Below are 21557 nucleotides of genomic sequence, written 5' to 3'. Positions count from 1 at the left end.
TGCTATGAACACTCATATCATATTATAGATTTTACATTCTTTTGAAAAAAGCTCTGGAAATAAATTGTTTACATTAAGGTTCGGAGGTTTAGCACTAGCCAACAGATTAACTGAGGTACATTAAAATGTTTTTATAACATACTTATGAACTGATTAATGTATTATAGATTAAAGTACAAACTGAACACTTGTCAACACAGAGACCTACCAAAAAATTTTAAATTTTGGATTAAAATGCCTCCTTTAAAGTTAATATTTTAATCAGAGCTATGTCAAAAAAATATAATTTAATTCTATTTAGAAAATTAGCGGTATATAAAAACAATTAAAATTAGAGGCAGTAGAAGAGGCAAGATAAATATTTTAATCTTCCCCAGAGTGGCTTTAAAGGTAGTGTTAAATGGGAGAATTAAATACATAGTAACAATAAAAAATAATATTCTAGATATAGTATTTCCACAGACTCATCTTAATACTAAGAAAACAGAAAATTAATTCCCTGGGCAATAAATGATCTGCCCTGCATAAAACTAAAACAAATGAAAATCTCAAATATACCAACTGGTATAAATATGAAAGTAAGTGAACCAATAATCTCGTCTTCTGAATGCTACAAAATCTGAAGCATCATCTATTACTCTCCATAGTCAAGAATGTGACTTAATGAGCAAGTCTACTGGTTCTTGTTACTATGGCCATATTGAGCATTATACAATTAAATTTGTCTTTATTGTCATGGTCATTAAATGGCTGAAAAGAAGCAAGACCTCCAATTTTAAACTTGAAAATTTAAAAATTATTCTTGACGAAAAAAATCAAGCTTCTTGAAACGGCAAAAACAGGAAACTAACTGGAATAAAAAGAGACATATAAAAAGAGAGAGAGAGAGAGAGAGAGACATAAAGAAGATGGTGTAACTTAACCTTGACCTCTGAAATTCAAAATGAAGAATGGCAGTATGTTGCCCTCATTTTCCCACTCTAACCATTAACTTGCCCCTCAGACCTTAGCTTTTGAAGGTGAAAATTTAACCACTAAAATGTACATGGGTAGTGCTATTTTAATCAGAAATGATAGTGCTCCTTTCAGATTTGATTCTTTTCTTTAAATCAAGCAACCACACATTATCATCATCAAATAAAACAGATTCCATCAAAAAGTATTCCTTTAAAAGTTAGTAGCTACTACAGAGAAAAAGAAAGCAAATATAAGTACCCTTGTTTTGTCAAAAATTATGTGCATTTTAAGTATAAAATGACATTTGTTTTTAAAAAGGTATTTACCTATATAGCTTTGGTTAAAATTTTAAATATTGGAGTTTTTCTATAAGTTTAGTAGTTAAGAATTTATGCAACAGGCTCCTTCTGTCCAAATGCTCCTTTTTTCCACAATCTGCTAATCCTTTTGAACATTTGCTTTGCCTCTTGCCCCATTTCCCGAGGATCACCACCAATCCTACAAGGAAAAAATATCAATACTACAAAATTATGAAATAAAGAGTCTTTCTAAAGACTCCACTTAATCTTTCCCCCTGGGGGTGTGAAGTAATGTGAGGATAATGTGTTAATGGCATCATAATAAAGTCCTGAACTTCGGTAGAAAAAATAAAATCACAAACGTTCAAGTTCAACTAAAAGAAGAGCTAAAGAATAAAATCCATATGTAGTATCCATTGCCACCAAGTCAATTTCAACTCCTGGTTGCTTTCTAGGGCAGATTAGAACTGCCCCCACAGGGCTCCCAAGGCTGTTATCTACATGGTAATGGATCTTCACAGAAGGGGGCCACATCGCTCTCTATGGACAATTGCTCTGTTTGAATTGCCAACCTTTTGGTGAGTAGCTCAGCACTTAACCACTGTGCCATATCTGTTAATTAGCCATGGTTAAAAGTCATGCCTTGATACTCAAGTGTAAGTTCAGGGGGAGGGACCTAGTTCTATACATATATTAGGCACTGATATCCAAAAATAACCATATAGACCAACTAAAAATAGATGTAACTTTTTAACCAATAAATTGGTAACTTTAAAAAATAAGAAAACAGCATTTTCAGATAATAAAACTATACTAGGCAAAGTTAGATGCTATCAAAAGAAACCACATTAAATATGGTAGCATGAAATCTAATAAACAGCAAACAAAAAAGAGAAGTCTAAGTCATGAGATTTGGCTTAGACCTAATTCTACTGTTGTCACAAGCTATTTTGCCTCAGTTTCCACAACTTTATAAAGTAAGAAGGCGGGGCTTGACATTTCTATAGGCTGTTTTGGCTAGCTTTATTTCAAAACCATTACTGATTATAATTATGTGATTATATAACTTGCAGAGATCAAATACAGATTGTTGTAAGTTTTTAATTCTGTCTTAAGTATTACGTTAAGGATTACATTCTGGGGCAGTTTTTACCAAAGTTCACATCAAATGTCCTCATACAAGATTTGTATGAACTTCATTTAAATAATTTAAAAGTACTTGTGAGACACATTTGAAAAACAGAAACTCAAAAGAAAATTACCCCAAAGCCTGACTTCAAACTTTGCCAGTTTGAACTGTCAACCTTTTTAGTTAGCAGCCAAACACTAAACCACTGCATCACCAGGGCTCAACATTTTTATAAATTTAAAACCACTGATCAAATTTATAAATACAAGATGAATTAAGTTAAATTTCTGAAATTTCATGCTAAACCACACCTAAATTGTGCACATGCAATTTAACTTTGTTTTCTTTTAAGCTAAAAATCTAAGTACGAGTGATTCAACTGTGTCTAGTTAGATCACGGCTTGTGACTTACGTTAAGTGAAACTAATGAAGGGATGGTGTGATAGGACCAAGCATGCAATTCCAACAAGCAGCAATCCTCAGGGCAGTGTATTACACCCATGAATCATTAAACAAAAGGAGATTTTTAACTGCAGGCAGTCAAGGAAATGCTTGATTTATCATTTACATTATCCCTTCCTGGAGAATACTATTGGTATACCATGTTAATCTTTTTCCAGTGTAAAAAGTTCTTAAACGGGTCCATGGATCAGCTTCAAAGGACCTATCAACCTTCTACAATTGTATGTAAAATCACTTCATGCGAACATTTTCAAGAGAGACCTAAAAAAGGCTAAGAACCATTCCAGTGGTTAATAATAATTACCACATACATTGTATCACCATGAATTTCCATTTCTCTAAATTCTTTTCAAATCTAAACTATCAATGAGATTTTGCTCTCACTGAACATACCCTAATCTAACTGTAAGATTAATTACTTATGCATGCCTCACACTGTGAGAGTGCACCTCACTCACATGAGGTTTCAAAATATTCCTAGAAAAGGCCAATTATCTTTTAATTCCACAAACTTTTTGAATTCTTCTCATATGCATACTAATTTCTACAATAAAACAAGGATTTCTATAATAACCAAGTTTCTTTTACAACAAGCAAACAACTTTTCTCTTACATAAAATTGCCAAAATAACTAGATGTTACAGTGGACAAACTGAAAATTTCTACGGCCTATTAAAACTCATTAAACAATAACATTTGAATATATCTATCTCAAAGGGTTAGCAAGGATTATGGGGCCAATGATTACACAGCACTTGGCCCAAATTATTAACTGTGCATATTAATACATATTTTATAATAGTGTTCTTATCTTAAAGGTTTTTCTCATAAATATATAAAATTTGTGAAAGTGAAGGAGATGAATTTTATGAATTGGGCCAAGGGTATGACTTACACCCTTTGTGTAAGGGAGTATCCCACCCTCAGAAATCTATTTACAAAGTCATTAATTAGCTTTACTCTAATTTGGAATAGATACTGATTTACTGGACAAGCTTTGCAAATGTTTCAAGTGCACATTTGACTTATTTCAATATAAATGAAAAACCTGTATCTCACAATAGAATCATTTTCAGATACTTATTTCAAATCATTAAAACATCCAATTATTAAGGAAAACCAAATACTAAATACAATGCAAATTTCAAAGTATAAGGAACATAATACAGCTTAGTAATTGGGAAAAGCCTTATTTTAGTTATGGCATAATTTAAAGTAAACATTCAAATAAAAATTGTGATTTGCACTCGTGTATGACTGGAGAATAGTCAAATGTAAATATACTTTGTTTTAAGCAAAATACCAAAACATTTTCTGTATTTATGGTAATAAGAAAATTTATACACTGAATGCATTTAATTCCATTTATATCTGTACATTATAGAAAACCCAGAAAGGAAGAGAAGATTTAAAAATTCTAAACTTTTAAGAAAAGCTCTATGGCTCTTGTTCAGCAGATACTTCCTTTTGAATTTTTGCCAGATCTTTAAATCAAGAGAAATTAACTGTTAGGATTTAGAGTCATCTGTTTCTAATTTTCCCTTTAAAATCATTGCATAGTTTATTTTGAAGTAAATAAAAAACTGAACCCTATACAGGAAGATTAATTTTTTAAGACAGAGGGAAAAACCTTTTACAGTTCCACATAAATAATTTAAGATTCATCTCTGTGTCTTAGGTATTTAACTTTTGCTAGGTTAAAAGGATTTGTCAATATTTTACCTTTATTAATGAAGTCACAACAATTGCTCCAGCATTTACCATAGGATTATGTGGTTTATCTGTAAAATGTAAAAGCAGTAGCATTATTAATCACTTCTAGGATGCAGCTCTAATAATCATATAGAGATCTATATACAAAAAGATGACAAATGGCATAAGAGCACATCCAAATTTCCTAGGGCTTTCATTTTGTAACTGTGTGTTCTTGAGCAAGTAACTAAATTTCACTGTGCCCCAATTCTCTCTGAAACAGGAAATAATAGTACGTACCCACACTTTATTGAAAGAGTACTGGAGACAAAGTGGATTAACTACTGGGCTACAATGTTGCCAGTTCAAATTCACCAGCTACTCCCAGGGAGAAGATTTAGTCTCAGAAACCCTCAAGAGCAATTCTGTTCTATCCTCGTCTTACAGGGTCACTCTTGATGAAATCAGTGGGTGAACACCTCCTTTGAGTTATGACGATTGAATAAATTAAACACATTAGGTTCTTAGAAAGTACCAGAGACATCCTGAAGCAAACCTCATCTAATGTGAACCCAATTTTGTTTTTCAACACACAAAGAGAGAGAAAAAAGTAAACTGACACTAACAAGATACTCATACAATACAACAATAATACTAAGTTGTGTTGGTGATAATTTCTGTATTTCCTGACAAGGATGTCATTTTTTAACACTACTTAAAATTTTTTAATGCACTTAAAATTCTACCTCCTATCGTAGTTTTTAAAATAAAGAGAATTTAAAATCACAACTGATTACATTCTCATTCACTGCATTTCAATAAACACAAAACCCTTAGAACAGTGAAAATATTTAGTTGCAAGCTGCTTCCTAATTTATATGTTATTACTCATTTCTTTGGGAAGACATCATTGTATCTAAATTGACAAAACTACAGAGTGCATTAATTTATGGCTGTTATTATTAGTCTCTTTAAATTGCAACCAAATGATAGTCTGTGATTTGACCATTTAGGATAATCTCTGTGCTTTGGAAAGCACTTTGACGGTTACTTAAAAATGTAAATTTAAATGCACAAAGTTACTTAAAAACACTACTAGTTATTGTATACCTCATCAAATTGGTTCCTAGGTATATAACCAAAGGAAATGAAAGTATATGTTCACACAAAAATTAGTACATATGTTCCTAAAAGAATTATTCATTATAGCCCCAAAGTGGAAACAATCAAATAGCCCATCAATTGATGGATGAATAAATAAGATGTTTTACAAGCCATATAAAAGAAAATCACTTGGCAATAAAAAGGAATGACATACTAATACATGGATGAGTTTTAAAAACATTACACTACGATAAATAAAGTTGGTCACCAAATAGCAAGTAGCGTATATGAAGTCATAAATATTCTGTAGATACTATATAAGCTACATTCAGTAGTATGTTTCCAAGAATATGGTAGGTACTGACCCATTTCATGGCCTGACAACAGCAATTTTCTTATGTAAGCAACTGCTCAATCTGCCTCTGGCTCAAAAGCCAGACATCTGAACATTTTGGAAACAAACCAGAGACACTGTAACATTATACCCGGCTCGCACCAGCAGAAAGCTTATCTGTGAGATATATGCCTGAATTCTACTTGTTCCCTACCTCTGCTGTTGGTAGAAAATTTAAAGGGTGCAATTTAGATTTTTTAATTCATCTGAAAATATTTATGAAGCCGAAATAGCATAACCCTGTGCAGCCAATTAATAAAGACTACCATTTAAAGTAATGGTAGCTATCAGGTTGGTTTGTATAAACTGAGATGAATAACATTTGAAAAAAATTTAATTACTTTTATTGGGGGCTCTTACATCTCATCACAATCCATACATTCATCCAGTGAGTCAAGAACATTTGCACATATGCTGCCATCAACATTTTCAAAGCATTCTCTTCCCACTTGACCATTATCAGCTCCCGATTTCTTCGCCTCCCTCCCCACCCACCCTCTCATGAACCCTTGATAAGTTATACATTATTTTCATATCTTACATGGTCCTCTGTCGCCCCCACCCACTTTTCCATTGTTCACCCCCCTAAGAGGGGGTTCTAGATTGATCATTGTAATTGATTTCCCTTCTACCCCCTAATCCTCCTGGTATCGATAATCTCAGTGTTGGCCTTCCATTATCTATCCTGGCTTCCCTGCTTTGCAGGCTCTTATCTATAGTAGTATGCATGTTCTGGTCTAATCCGATTTGTAAGGTAGAACTGCGGTCATGATAGTGGGAGGAAGGAAGCATTACAGAACTAGAGGAAAGGTGTGCATTTCATTGGTGCTATACTGCACCCTGAATGGCTCATCTCTTCCCTGTGACCCCCCTCTGTGAGGGGAAGTCCAATTGTCTACAGATGGGCATTGGGTATCCACTCCATGTCCCCCCACCACTCATTCACATTGGTTATGATTTTGTTGTGGGTCTTAGATGCCTGATACCTGATTCCCATCGACACCTATTGATCACTCAGGCTAGTGTGCTTCTTCCATGTGGGCTTTGTTGCTTCTCAGCTAGATGGCCACTTGTTTATCTTCAAGTCTTTTAAGACCCCAGACGCTATATCATTTGATGGCTAGGCTTTCTTCACCACATTTGCTTACACACCCAGGCACCCATTTTGTCTTCAGTAATCGTGTCGGGAAGGTGAGCATCACAGAATGCTGCACTATTAGAACAAAGTGTTCTTGTGTTGAGGGAGCCCTTGAGTCGAGGCCCAATGTCCATCTGTAACCTTAATTGTTAACATATACATATGAGTACATAGTTCTATTCCCTTCTCATTATATATATTTACATATGTACATTATGTATTTAGATCTCTATAAATATCCTTTGCCTCCTGGTTCTTTCCTCTATTTCCTTTTACTTTCCTCATGTCCCACCATCCTGTACGGCCTTCATTCGGGTTTAGTAATTCCTCACTGCTACATTGCCCTTGATTAAGCCCCACTAAGCATCTAACACCCTTTTCTTCACTGATTTTAGTTCACTTGTTGTTCCCTTGTCCCTGGGTTGGTTTCCCCCACCCTTCCTTTCTCCCACCTCCCCTTCTCCTGTATCCATTGGAACTGAACCTTTGGTCCAGTTCTTTTCATCTCCGAACTGCTTATCCCGCCTATTATATATAAATAGACATGCAGAGACATTAATAAGCACAAAAACGAGGCAAAGCCAAACAAAACAAAAAAGGAAGTCAAGACCAAGAAAACACCACCAACAAAAAACCACTGACAAAAATGGAAAAGCCCATCAATAGTTCAAATTCTGCTTGTTGGCCATTACGAGTGTTTTCCAGTCGAGTCTGATGGGTGCCACACTGTCTCCAAAGTCTATTTTTGGCATTCCCCGGGGATTTCATCACTTTGCTCCCCTTGTTCCTCTGTTGCATGCCCTTAGCATTTCTCCCCAGTACGATGGGGTCAGATTGTACACAAGTCCCACACTGTGTCTCCGGTGTTGTTCTCTGCAGTGCTATGGTTTAGTGAGGGATGTCGTGTCTTGTGATCTGTGCATTGTCTGCTCTGAGCAGGAATACTGTCCACGGGCCTTGGTGGGCCAGGATGTCCACCCCTCCCTCTCCATCCCTTTTCATTTCTCCTGTGTGCTCTGATCAGACGTGCGCCTCTCCCCAAGCTGGAACCCAATGCTATCTTCTGAAATGCATTCTTCTGGGGGTGGGGGGCATCCACATAGTTGGGAATGGGGCTGGCCCCGCAGACCTTTATTGGTTCCCTGGTACATGCCAGTATGCTGTATTCATGTCTGGGCACATCAGGTTCAAGCCTGGTCTCTCTCCCCCTCTCCTGTAGAGATATAAAAATTACCCTCCTCTTGGGTAGGTTAGTGTCCTGCTCCCCACGTCTTTTTTTTTTTCTTTTCCTCTTTCCCCCTATTCAATTGGTTGGTTGCTATTAAGTATCCTTGGATTGGGTTTGGCCCCTGCCGGTGTAGGTGGGCCTCACCCCAGTAATGTATGTATATAGTAGGTTTTCCCCTATGCCACATTATTTTTTAAGATTACCTCATTGGACTCATGTTGTATTTGTCCTTTTGTACTTGGCTTACTTCACTTAGAATGATTTCCTCCAGTTCTTCCCAGGTGGCAATGTGATTCATGCGTTCATCGCTGCTTTTTAGGGATGCGTAGTACTCCATTGATGTACCACAGTTTTTGATCCATTCGTCTGTTGATGGAAATTTGGGTTGTTTCCAATTCCTTGCCATTGTGAACAGTGCCGCACAGATGTCTGGCCATGGTTTGTTTCTTGCCTCTTTGGGGTACATGGCCAGTAGGGGGATTGCTGGGTCATATGCCAGTTCAATTTCTGTTTTAGATATTGCCAAGTCGATTTCCATAATGGCTGTACATACCTACAGGTCCACCAGCAGTGGACGAGAGTTCCTATCTTACAACAGCCTCTCCAACACCTATTGCTTCTGATTTTTTTAATTGGGCTATCTTTGAGGGTGTTATGTGGTATCTCATAGTTGTTTTAATTTGCATTTCTCTTATGGCTAATGATCCGGAACATTTTCTCATGTTTATTGGCCATTTGGATTTCTGCCCCTGTGAAACTTCTGTTCAGGGCCTTTGCCCACCCTCTTAGTTAGCAGTTGTTTTTTTTTTTTCTTATTATAAGCTTGCAAAGTATTGTCGATTTTAGTAATAAGGTCTTTGTCTGATGTGTCATTGCTAAAGATGTTTTCCCAGTCCATGGGCTCTCTTATTACACCCTTGGTGAATTTTTTTGATGTACACAGGTGTTCTATCTTTAGTATATCCCACTTGTCAATTTGTGACTCCTCTGGATTTGTATCCTTCCCTATTCCCAATAGCCTATGTATATTCCCTGTGACAAGGTTCTCAGGTTTGTCCCTCCTTAATGGCCCTAATAGTTTGGGGCTTTACCTCAAGGTCTGTGTTCCACCTTGAATTTATTCTTGTGCATGGAGTGAGGTCAGGGTCTTGCTTCATTTTTCTGCAGGTAGATATCCATTTTTTTCCAGCATCACTTATTGAAGAGTGCATCCATTTCCCATTTGATATTTTGGGGCGCTTATCAAAAATCAGTTGACTGTCAGCTGATGTTTTTATTTCTGGGTTTTCAGCTCTTTTCCATTGGTCTGAATATCTGTGGTTACACCAGTACCACACTGTTTTGAACACTGTGGCTGTATATGTGCTAAAGTCAGGTAGAACAAGCCCTCCCATTTTGTCCTTCTTGCGGAGTTCTCTACTAATTCTGGGCTTCTTCCCTCTCCATATGAAGTTGGTAATCAGTTTTTCCAATTATCTGAAGAAGGATGATGGTATTCATATCAGGATAGCATTAAACTTATATAGTGCCTTGGGCAGAATTGACATCTTTACTATATTCAGTCTTCTAATTGACAAGCATGGAATACTCTTCCATTTGTTGAGGTCACTCTTGGTTTCTTGTAATAGTGTTCTGTAGTTTTCCTCATACAAATCTTCTGCTTTTTTAGTCAGGTATATCCCTAGCTATTTCAGCTTGTATTTGGCTATTGTGAAGGGTGCTTCCTAATTGCCTCTTCTATGATCTTGTCTGATGTGTATAGCAGCCTGATAGAATGCTGTTTGTTGATCTTATATCCTGCTACTCTGCCATATTCCTCTATTGCTTCCACCACTCCACTTGTGGAGTTTGGGGGATTTTCAATATATAAAACCATATCATCTGCAAATAACAATAGTTTCACCTCTTCCTTCCCCAGATAAATACCGTTGATGTCTTTTCTTTGTCTTATGCTGTTAGCTAGGATCTTCAGTACAATGTTAAAAAGGAGTGGGGACAAAGGGCATCCTTGTCTGGTCCCCTTTTTCAGTGACATTTTCATCTTTTCTCCATTGATTATCACATTGGCTGCTGGTTTTTCATATGTAGCTTTTATAATATTGAGGAATTTTCCTTCCATTCCTATTTCTTGAGTGTCTTAGACAGGAATGGGGGTTGGATGTTGTTGAATGCTTTTTCCACATCTATTGATATTATCATATGGTTCTTATAATTTTTCATGTCAATGTGGCGAATAATACTAATGGTCTTTCGTATGTTGAACAATCCCTGTTATGAATCCCACTTGGTCATAGTGAATTATTTGTTTTATATGCTTTTGTTATTTTGCTAAAGATTTTTGCATCGAGGTTCATTAGTGATAATGGTCTGTAGTTCTCAATTCTTGTGGGAACCTTGGCCACTTTAGGTATCAGAGTTATACTACCTTCACAGAAAGAATCTGTGTAGGATTGGCATCAGTTCTTCCCTGAATGCTTGGTAGAATTTTCCTATGAAGCCATCTGGCTTGGGGGATTTTTTTGTTGGTAATCCCTTGACAACCTTGTCTATTTTCTATTGCTATGGGTCTGTTGAGGTTCTTGACATCCATCTGGAATAGTCTAGGAAGGGATTGTTTTTCCAAGTATTTGCACATGTTTTCCAAATTGTTAACATTTGGAATTTATAGACACGTTTTTAATTAGAATACACAAAAACTACACATTTTTACAAGTTTTCATTTTCACCCAGGTAATAAAACCTGCAGAGTTCTTTTTTATCTTAGTTACCATATATCATACAAAAATTAAAGAATTAAAAGAACATAACACATTACAAACACATTTCCAATATACTCTATATAGCTTATAATCCCAGAAGGCCCACTGAGATGCTTGCCAATCACAAACTCTGTCCCTTCTACATAGTTGAGTTTTATCTTCTTTATGTAAATTCATTATGTTAATTCCTTTATTTACTGTTCCAATCAGATCTCTCATTTTGGTATATGCTTATTACACAATTAAGACAATATATAAACAGTAGTACATAATGCTTAAAACCTATATGGAAGTCACAAACCAGTTTAAGAAACTGATCTATATGCCTTGTACTTACAGACGCTGTCCACTAAATTACTTTGAAAGCAAACCTTAACCTTAACCTTAACCTAAACCATCGCAAGGTTTTTAAATTATTTCCTATTGAAAACGTAAATGAAAAAGAACCCAAACACATTTCATCAGTCCTGAATCACGACAGCCACAGAGTTACAGAATGTAACTGATTCCTGCGGCTTTCCTAGTTGTAACCTTTGAAGGCCTGGCACTTGTTAGTAGTTGAGGGAAACTCAGGGGGTCACCAGGGAGATTTATATATGGCTATAAAGTGAAATTCCCTGCTCATTTCCTAGTGGTATATGTTAAACAGCTGAAATTATATTTAGAGAATTCACAGAAATTCAATGACAAATAAAAAGCATGAAGTTTCTTTCTTGAAAAAAAAATTTTTTTACATTACTTTTTTAAACCAATACTTATGCTATTCTTACCATCTTCATTTAAAAATAATTTGTTGAATCTTAATCCACTCGGTTCTTTCCCAACATATCGATGCACATATTCTGTTCCAAGATCATTAACAGCAATAGCATATTTCAGAGGTTTTACACAGGACTGAAGACAAAAGGGAACTTTGGTATCTCCGATAGAGTGCCTATTTAAAATAGATTTAAAAAAGACTTAAGATCACCTAGATAGACATGCAGCTCCCTAATTGATGTCATTTTGCATGTTAATTCTAATTGACATTATTCCACAATTCAACCAGTTTACTTTGATATTAAATAATAAAATTAAGACATGTTTATCTTAAAGAGCAATAAGACACACACACACAAAGAAAAATGCTTTAAAAACTATTCAGGTAATAAAATAAGATTCTAAATCGGATTATCAATAATTGAGTAGTGTGGAAAAAAAGGGGTCCACCACCACCACCCAAATTTAATCATATGAAACGAATGAGCTATTTTAGCAAATTATTCACCTTCCTTTTAAACCCAAATCTTCAAGAGTTCAAAAAGTTCAGTTTATTCACTAAGAACTTGCCTATAAATGTCTCATCTTATGAACCCTATTCATTCACAATTTCACCTTCATTAAGAGAAATAACATCAAATTTTATAAATGTGACAGAGTAAGCACTAAATTAGGCAGTTATCAGCATTGTGCACTTAGAGAGCAGAGCAAAAAGACAGCTTTATCTTAAACCAAACTTGGAGGAAATGAGGTAGAGATTGGGTTGGGAAATGAAAAAATTCTGACCACTCCATTATATTCTCTCCACAAAGGCAGGGAACTATTGATAACAATCTGAAGCAAAGGGGTTAAAAGCAAACGTCCTGCAGCAAAGAGGTGTCAACAGTGACTAACTTCTGTGAATTATAGACTATTCACTTTTATGGATCTATTTATGTAAAATCAAATACCTTTTAAATCAAATGTATATATGATTTAGTCAAGACTATAATTTTTACTTAACAATCATTCTAAAACAATTGTAAAACCGGTCTCATTCATTTTGGAATTAAAATATTGACCTTCTAGTTCCAAAGTCAAGTTTTAGGATTCTCTAGGTAAGAAAACTAAATCCCTACACGTAGGCAATCTTTGAGAAGAGAAAAACCATGTGCAAGTATTAATAAGCCATTTTCTACCACACAAAAAAGGGAGAAATATCACTGCCTAGTGGAATTTGCTTTTTAAGGATAAAACCATGACCTCATTTTGTGTCCTTTTCGTCACATCTAATTTTTGCTTCTACATAAGTATTTAGTACTCTGAGTTCAGATGAAGATAAAGTCTGCCAAATAGAAGGACCAGCATACCTACATGCTAGTTTCATGGTTGTGAATATAACATGAACTCTGTCTCAGGAATGGGCTAAGCTTGTAACACATTCTTTTAAACATGGCAACTCGATGAGTGTTTACAGAGCAGACCACCAGCTTTACATTCAACTATTCATACGTATCTTATTTCATCTCATCCATTGCAACCCCTTCCCTGTCACATCTCACTTCCTCCCTGTTTTCCCATTCCCATTCTTCCTTATTTCCTAACCTTTCTGAACTTTGTCTTTTGGTAAAAGCTGCACTTCTGATCTCAAATGGTAGATTACTCTGAGGTGTATACTATGTATTCAGTGTTACTAATGATAGACCGGTCTATCATTTGGCTGAAAATTGGCACCATAGGGTAAATTCAGCTCTAGACCTGAAAGGCAACTGAGAGCCATAGTATCTATCAGTATCTATCAGATCAGTTAGCTTACTCCCTTTCATGATTTGGGGTTTTTTCCCACCCTTTGCTCCCTCCCCCTCCAGGGCCTTCCAATGTGATTCCTTTCTGAGCCGTTAGTTGGTGGTAGTAGCTGAGTTATTCTAGTCTCAAGCCAAGTTTTGTTTGGTTTTTGTAATTGTCTATAATTTAGAATAAGTAGTAAAAAGTAAAATGATCTTATAATGAAGAGATCAATATTTCATGAACTTGAAAGGGAGGGATGAGGCTTTAATTAGGAGATTATCTTAAAACAATAAAACCTCAAGGATGAAAAAAAATCCATTTTTTTCTTTTGGCACAATTTTTCTCAAAAACTCAACATAATAGGTATTACACCTGACTTCCAACACAATAATAAAAAGGGCTATTCTTTTTAAAAATCATTTAACTTTATCTTTGATTTTTAAACTAAATAAAGTATCTTTGGAAGACCCTCACATCACAGTCTTTAAAATTGTCAGTGGCTATACCTGCAATGCGAGCATTTCCAAGTACCACTTTCACTGACTTCATGAAGTTCTGCAAGATTAGATCTTCTACTCTGCAAATGATTGCTGGCCGAGAGGATAGCTATGTTGTGTTCTGTACTAATTTAATCATATCAGAGCGTGAAGAAAAGAGATAATGGCAAGAACAGTAGCCAATGCTAAGCAAGAAACAAGGCATGATTTTACAAGTAGTCAGTTCATTATTGAATAATTCCATGTTTTGACAAGACTTGTTTTCCTAAACAAACTCACAACTATAGGTACTTAAATACTCAAATAACAAGGATACACCTATAAATAAAAACAAACTAAATGTCTCATAAAACTTAGTGTATCATTATGTAATCAGGGTTTTTAAATTAACAAATTTACTTACCTTTTTGAATTTATGTCATGTGGTGGCTAACTTTCCCTCTTCATTTAATACTCAGTTTTGCAAATATAAAGTTTACAATTGATTAATATGGGCTTAAACTTACCTCTGACCATCTACTGTACAAACTGATACACCCCACAAATCAGGACTGAATTTCGCCAATTGAGGAATATAATCTGCAACCTATCCAAAACAGTTGGGGGGGGGGGGAGAGCATAGATGTGATATACGCACACAATATTTTCTATCTTAATTTGGTTTCTACCAATAACTAGCTATTTTATGATCTATATTTTATAATAAAGTTCCTTAAAACTAACTTCTCAAAGAGTTGAGGAGTGGCTGAGGTATAAGTGATTTCTCTCAGCCACTTTCCCACTGCAGTCTCACTTCCTACATAAGTGATATATAAACCACAAATTTGAACATGACTTTTTTTTTAAAGAAAGAGAAAAACATCTTTAATCAGGGGAGTTGGCAAGGTTATGCTATGTTAAAAAAAATAAATAAAAATAAATGTCTATACTTAAACAATTACCCAGAGATAATACTATATAGAAGCTAAACAAAACAAAAGAAAATAATGTAGAAATTAATAATACAAATTCCTAGATTTAAGAGATTAAAAGCAGAAAGACCTATAGAGGATATCTGAATTGCAAAAACTTCCCAATAATATTATTAACGAGAGTTCAGTCATCAAAACCATTTTATCAAAAAGAATTAATAAAATTAGATAACCTTTTGGCTAATAAATATTTTTTTAAATTTTAGAATGTTAAAATCAACGGCGTCACAACTTTTTTAATTAGCAAAACCCAAGAAATGAACACACTTGTATCTCTGACCTCCAAATTGAACTTAATATATTAAGTGACTGGGTTAGGAAAATAAGCACATCAAAAAAGTTACCTTTCCTCCAGATTGCTTTTTAGCACTTTCAAATAACTCATCAATGTGTGAGGTAAAAGACATGAAGTCAGGAATGACAAACTTTCTTCTAAAGGCTTGTGTCAATAACACAATGTTGCTTTGAACACATCTGTGAAATGCAGAGAAAAATTACTGTACTGAGTACTGATCATATATTCATATTCAGTAATAAGAAATAGTATTGATTAGGAGGATATTAACCCTGTATTTAAACAGGCAAAATGTCACTTTATATAACACACTAAATCCTATAAAATAACATTCCACATTTTTTCTTTCCTCCCAGCAGCCTTTCATGTAGTTGCTTGTAAGCTGTTGAAAAGTTTGAAGGAATCAATTAAAATATGCATAAAAATTACAAAGATTAAAATGACAGATCATTCCACCAGGTATTAGGGCCATCTGAAACAAGTGTCTTAGCCTACTGGGGTTGATAAGCATTTAGCATGACATTTGGTTAGTGAAAAAATAGACTGTAAAAAGAGGAAGCTCCAAAAGTTCATGGAAACATTCCAGTATATTTTAGTCCCACGAACATTTTAAAACCACCTTGTATGTCATGGTTAAGAGCTTACTTTAAAAAAAAAAATTAAATAGCCTCAGAAATATATTCTTGCTTCCTGAAACATATTACTCAGATTTAAAAAGAACTTCACGGTTAGCAGCGCAATTCATAACTACCAGGACACCCGAGCTCCTCAAGTGCTATAAAGAATGTGTGATTAGAGGAGGACTTGCTGTGACATGGCATCTAGCCATAACATCTACGAAATAAAATTCAAGACTAAGCACTTATCATGCTTAGCAAAGTAGAAGGTCAGCAGAAAAGGGGGGGGAGAAGACCCTCAACTAGCTGGATTGACACCGCAGCTCCAATAAACATAGCAGTAACTGTAAAGAAGATGCAGACCGGACAGTCTTTCAAACTGCTGCACACAAGGTTGTATACTGGGTGCTGAGCTGGAAAACAGCTCCTTGGCACCTAATAACAATAAGTCCTTAAAAGACAAAAGTTAACTGTTCATAATAGAGGTCTTAAAGTCAAATAAGTGAACAACAGGGAAAAAAATTTTAATGTATAGAAACTACATTCATTGCAGCTAAGTGATATGATACTTTGAGGAAAAGAAAAAAATGGCTTTAAAAATATATACGTTTTAAGAACTATTCATCCTGTTTAATTGTCAAGATATCAACATTTTGAGAATGATTCCTTCACTTAATTGATAAGGAATGAAGACTATGAGAGGTCAAATAACTTGCACTACTCATACATGGGAAAAAGCACTTTTTGTATTTCTTTTTCAGTTTGTGATTAAATTGCTTCTTAAATCTCAGTATTGTAACTCAAGTAGCTCTAGATAAAACACAAAATGAAAATTTTAAAACATTCTGTACATTTTAACTACTAACTTTCACTCAGAATGCATATTCCTTTGGTGAACACCAAGTTGGTATATTTACATTTTTTCCAAATAAAAAGGTTAGTATTCAGTGGTATCTATTACAACACAAAAAATTTAGAGTTCCAATTTCCATAATTAACCTGGTGACATTTAAATAATGGACCTTTCATAGTCACTATCTACTTCAATAAACTTTGACTAATCATATTTGGTAATGTTTCAAAGTTAATCTAAAATATCCTCATTTTGGCATTATTTTAACATTTTATATAAGAATGTTTTAAATAGCTATAAAAATTAAACCTGCATAAAAGTCCCTGATCTTAACTCATTATTTAAATCTGTAACAAGTCAAATTTGTTCATATTCAAAAATGTTTACAAATTTAAATTATTAACCAACTACTAACTTCTATTTAAAAGTAATCAGTACTTTAAAAAAAAGAAGATTTAAAATTAACAATATTGTACAGCCAGTGAAATTCTGTTTCTATTGGAAGATAATCGTAAAGCTTGTGGCAGCCCAGCCAGACATGATGAATTATTGTGGCTGGCAAAAAAAGTAACAACCTTACCACTCAAAAGTTTTAACTGTATACTCATGAAGAATCAAAAAAAGTGTTCTTTCTTCAGCGTTACTTTAATAGAGATGCCATGAATCTAACTAGAAAACCAGAATCATATAATATAAAAGGAACCCTAAGGAGATGGCATTTTTTTTTCAGTAAGTTACAAATTTCTCTGTGCGTTATTCTAGTTTTTCATCTGTAAGTTAGAAATATTCTTCCTTCTTTACTTAAATATCATTAAGTGTTTCTGACTAACAATTGTCAAGTACTTCAATGTTTTATAAAATGTGCAAATACAATTTTCATCAGTTAAATAACATCGTGAACATGCAATTGCTTAGAAAAATCAAACACTATACAAACACAAAAAACTACCATTCATGTCCTAGGCCTCCAAAGAAGAAAAAGAAAAAAACTAAAATTACGATCTAACATAAAGTCATCCTAATACTTTCTAAGATTAAAATAGCATAAATATATAAAACATTAGTTTTCAAAACAAAAGACTACACAGGTACAGGCAGTCTCCAATTTTCAAACAGACTTGTCTCCAAAAAGTTTAAAACTCATTTACTCATTAATAAAACAAACAATATAATAGTTGTTTCTCAGATTTGCAAAATGCTAAATATATTCACTTGCAATGTATTTCAGGTGCATTAACACTTTGAATTAAATCAAACCTACCTAGCTTTTAAATAAATTGTCTGAAAAAATGAATTTTGCATTTCAATGGTGTCTCTCTTCTTCCCAGCTACCTGAAGATCCACCTGCGCTAGCCGCCACAAACAACTAGCAACAAACTAAGTAGATAACATATTTAAAAACATAAAAGAAGTTCTCTGGAGCAATCACCTTTCCAGGGAACCAAAAAAGGTTAACAGTATAATTCTAATTCTAGGGATTAAAAGAGAAATCATTTAACTGGCAGGCTTGGACTTTTCCACTGCCTGCTCATATATGCCACGAAGTATTTGTTAAGTTGGAAACTGCCTGTATTACAACTGTTTTTCTTGAAAATGTTTAAAGTAATGATAATTATCAAATATAAGTATTTGTAGGAAATTTTATGCTTGTTTCCTGGTTATAAATAATGTATTTAAGACATGTCTTTTAATCTCCTACTTAAACCTAACAACAGGTTAAAAAAATACATAGTACAAAAAATGTCTGAAATACTGATTTCACTTAAATTCAGCAACTCCCCATACAGATTTATCAGCAGATTTACCTGTATCTCTGGCAATTTCATCTGGGATACATTAAAATGATTTTCTAATGGCACCATAAGCAGATAGCTCATGATTAGTAACAGAAAGCTCATCCTTACTGCAAAGATACAGATAACTAGGGAAAATTTCCTTTTCCACACAAAGAAACCAGGTTCTGGAGAGAGCGTGCCACCTTTACTAACAATAATTCCCCAAAGAACCCAAAATCCACACTTTAAGGTCAGCTGAGTTAAAAGCAACAAGAGTTCCATGGTGAAAAGATAAGAATTCAAAGCTGTAAACAGTGCTTCACAGCATGCCAGAAAACACTTTAGTCAATACTCTTTCAGATGACTTACTATTCCAAGATAGGAGATACCTAGAACAAATTTTCAAGCCCTCTCCACTCCACCAAAAAGAATTTAAATAAACAAACTTTAAAGGTAGATGCAGGATTCTTTGGGTCTGCCTCAACCTAAGCCTGTAGTCTGGAACAAATCAATGAACTACAGTGCTGTTTATAGTTTTACACTGGTTGCATTAACTATTAATGTTTTAAATACCATTTTCTGTAGGCATTGATTACAGACATGATAGCCATTAAATCATTAGATAATCAAATTAAGCTACCAAGAACACATTAATGAAAATCAATAATTTTAACAAATATAATACAGAAAAGTCAAAATATTCTCATTCAGCTAAATCAAGACATTACTCTCCAAAAGTGTCTTAGTTTTTAACTGTTTTGACAATAATGAAAATAGACAAAAAGCTATGTACTGATAAGTCTGAAAAGAGAGAAGCCGATAATGCAGGCAAGGAAGTCTAAGAACATTGAGATGTCTGAAGCCTTCTCATTTTATGAAGTCATCTAAATCACTTAATGGGAACGAAATGGAAACCATGCTGCAAAAGTCAAGGCATGCAGATGAATTAGGATCAATAAACGCAATGACAAGGACAAAGAATTTGCTCTATTCACAGTGAAGTCATGCTCCAGGTACTGTAAATTGGAAACATCTAATCTGCGTTAGAACAATTTGAAGAATGTATACTCTTAGCTCCAGTATTTTACAGAATTTTAGCATGTACCTAGTTCTTTAAACAAAAATTTGTAAATCCCCTTTGCTTTTCCTTTAGCTATACAGGAAGCACTGGCCTTCACAGATGCAATTTTGTTGGAAAGTAAAACCACCATAAAGCATAGCAAATCACCATTAGAGGTTTGGCAGAAATTTTTACTTTTTAAAAAGATCTTTGTCTAGCATGACACCATCTGATGTTGTTTGAAGAGTTAATCTTAACATATCCATACACTCTTTCAACCTGGGATCAGACGTTCGCAATCCTGTAGATTTGAGTGCCTGTTTTTGAAAAAATAAGAGTTTGTAAATATATAGTGCAAATAATGTAGATGCTTATTCCAACTACAAGTTTTTATTTCTGTATATAAAAACTTCTTCCCAAAACTTGATCATCTATTTGCCACTTTGGCATCACTATTACCCAATTTCTGGACAAGTTTCTCATCGTTTCTTTCATTTTCTTTCACAGATTACCTTGAAATGAGCATGATAAAAATGTGAACATGAGAGAAACGTGTCAATCATAATCTACAAGCCAAATGGCCTTTATAACTGTATTTCCATGATGCTGTCTTATAGCACAACTTTATTAATTTTTTAAAACATTAGGATAGAAAATTATTAAAACTTACTGTAATAAATTTATGAACTGGTATTCTCTCTTGTCCTTCTGCAATTGTATAGAACAGCAAATCTTCCAAACTAGGTAACAGACCCTGTTTTATTTTACTGAAGAATGAGAAAGAAGATGAAATTAATTCTTGTGTGAGCATTATAATGGATTTTAGCTAAATTCATTATTAAACAATCAACCACAAAACCAGACAACTGTAAATCTCCATGGGAGCACACAGCCTTCTCTCTCTCTCTCTTTTTTAGAAGCCTTTTCTTTTTACCACAGAGTAGCCAGTGAGTTTGAACAGCCCAACCTGTAGCCCATAGTACCAATAGGGCTCTTTAATATAAAGCTCAATAAATACTCAAGTTAAATCAACTTTTAAAAAAATGAATATTATTATGATATTATTTTCATAGGTAATATAATTTTTAAATCTGGGAGAGGCAAATGAGGAATTTGACAGTGGTTAAGATTAAGAGCACAAATTTTGAATCCTGACTATAATCCTTACTAGCTAAGCAAACCTGGGTCAATTAATTTACCGTTCTGTGTCTGTTTCATCATCTGAAAATGGAGGATAATAATGTCTACCTCATAGTTTTCAAATATATTTAGTGTCTTTAACAACAAAGTCTTGCAAAAACAAGTATTCAATTGATATTGTGGTTGCTATTATTTCTAAAATAACCAAGGTTCATATATAGAGATGAAACTCTACAAACTATAAAAACGGTTAGGAAAAGATTATAAAACACATTAAAATCTTAAATCAACTAAATTACTATAACTACTAGATGGCATGATTAACCAAACTTTTAAACAAGAATGTTTTCCTATCCATAGCAAATGCTTTTATGTAAACAAATCAAAATGATCTCCCAAGTTTTCCACTATTAGGGGGAAATATTTTAATTTTCTTTTCTTATAGGTTTCCATCTTACATAAATTCTAGTTTTCACAGGTTTTAATGTAGACACGGTATAAATAGGCATATCTATGTATACTGGAAAAGAACTATACCTAAACTGTTTTAATAAAGAGATTATGAGAAAAAAAGGTGTAGAAGAACACTCATTTTCTTAAATTAGAATTTAATATAGCTGATTCTGGACTAGTCATAACAATTCTGTTTAAAAGCTAGAAA

General features: G+C 34.2%; 1 protein-coding gene across 1 annotated transcript in view; it reads right to left on the bottom strand.

Moving 5' to 3' along the window:
• Positions 1 to 21557, bottom strand: part of GLS (glutaminase) — an 83120-nt gene that overhangs the window by 46078 nt on the left and 15485 nt on the right. The window contains exons 3-8 of the mRNA XM_013004348.2: positions 20427 to 20582; positions 19952 to 20073; positions 15501 to 15630; positions 14692 to 14771; positions 11933 to 12096; positions 4570 to 4628 (exon numbers count right to left, since the gene is read on the bottom strand). Coding sequence (XP_012859802.2) covers positions 4570 to 4628; positions 11933 to 12096; positions 14692 to 14771; positions 15501 to 15630; positions 19952 to 20073; positions 20427 to 20582 — 711 coding nt within the window. The remainder of the gene's footprint in view (positions 1 to 4569; positions 4629 to 11932; positions 12097 to 14691; positions 14772 to 15500; positions 15631 to 19951; positions 20074 to 20426; positions 20583 to 21557) is intronic.

The sequence above is a fragment of the Echinops telfairi genome, unplaced genomic scaffold (assembly GCF_000313985.2).
Source record: "Echinops telfairi isolate 266 unplaced genomic scaffold, ASM31398v2 ScPeMD7_3;HRSCAF=10, whole genome shotgun sequence".
Lineage (NCBI taxonomy): Eukaryota > Metazoa > Chordata > Mammalia > Afrosoricida > Tenrecidae > Echinops > Echinops telfairi.
The sequence above is the reverse complement of the archived record's forward strand: the minus strand, read 5'-3'. Positions and strand labels throughout refer to the sequence as shown.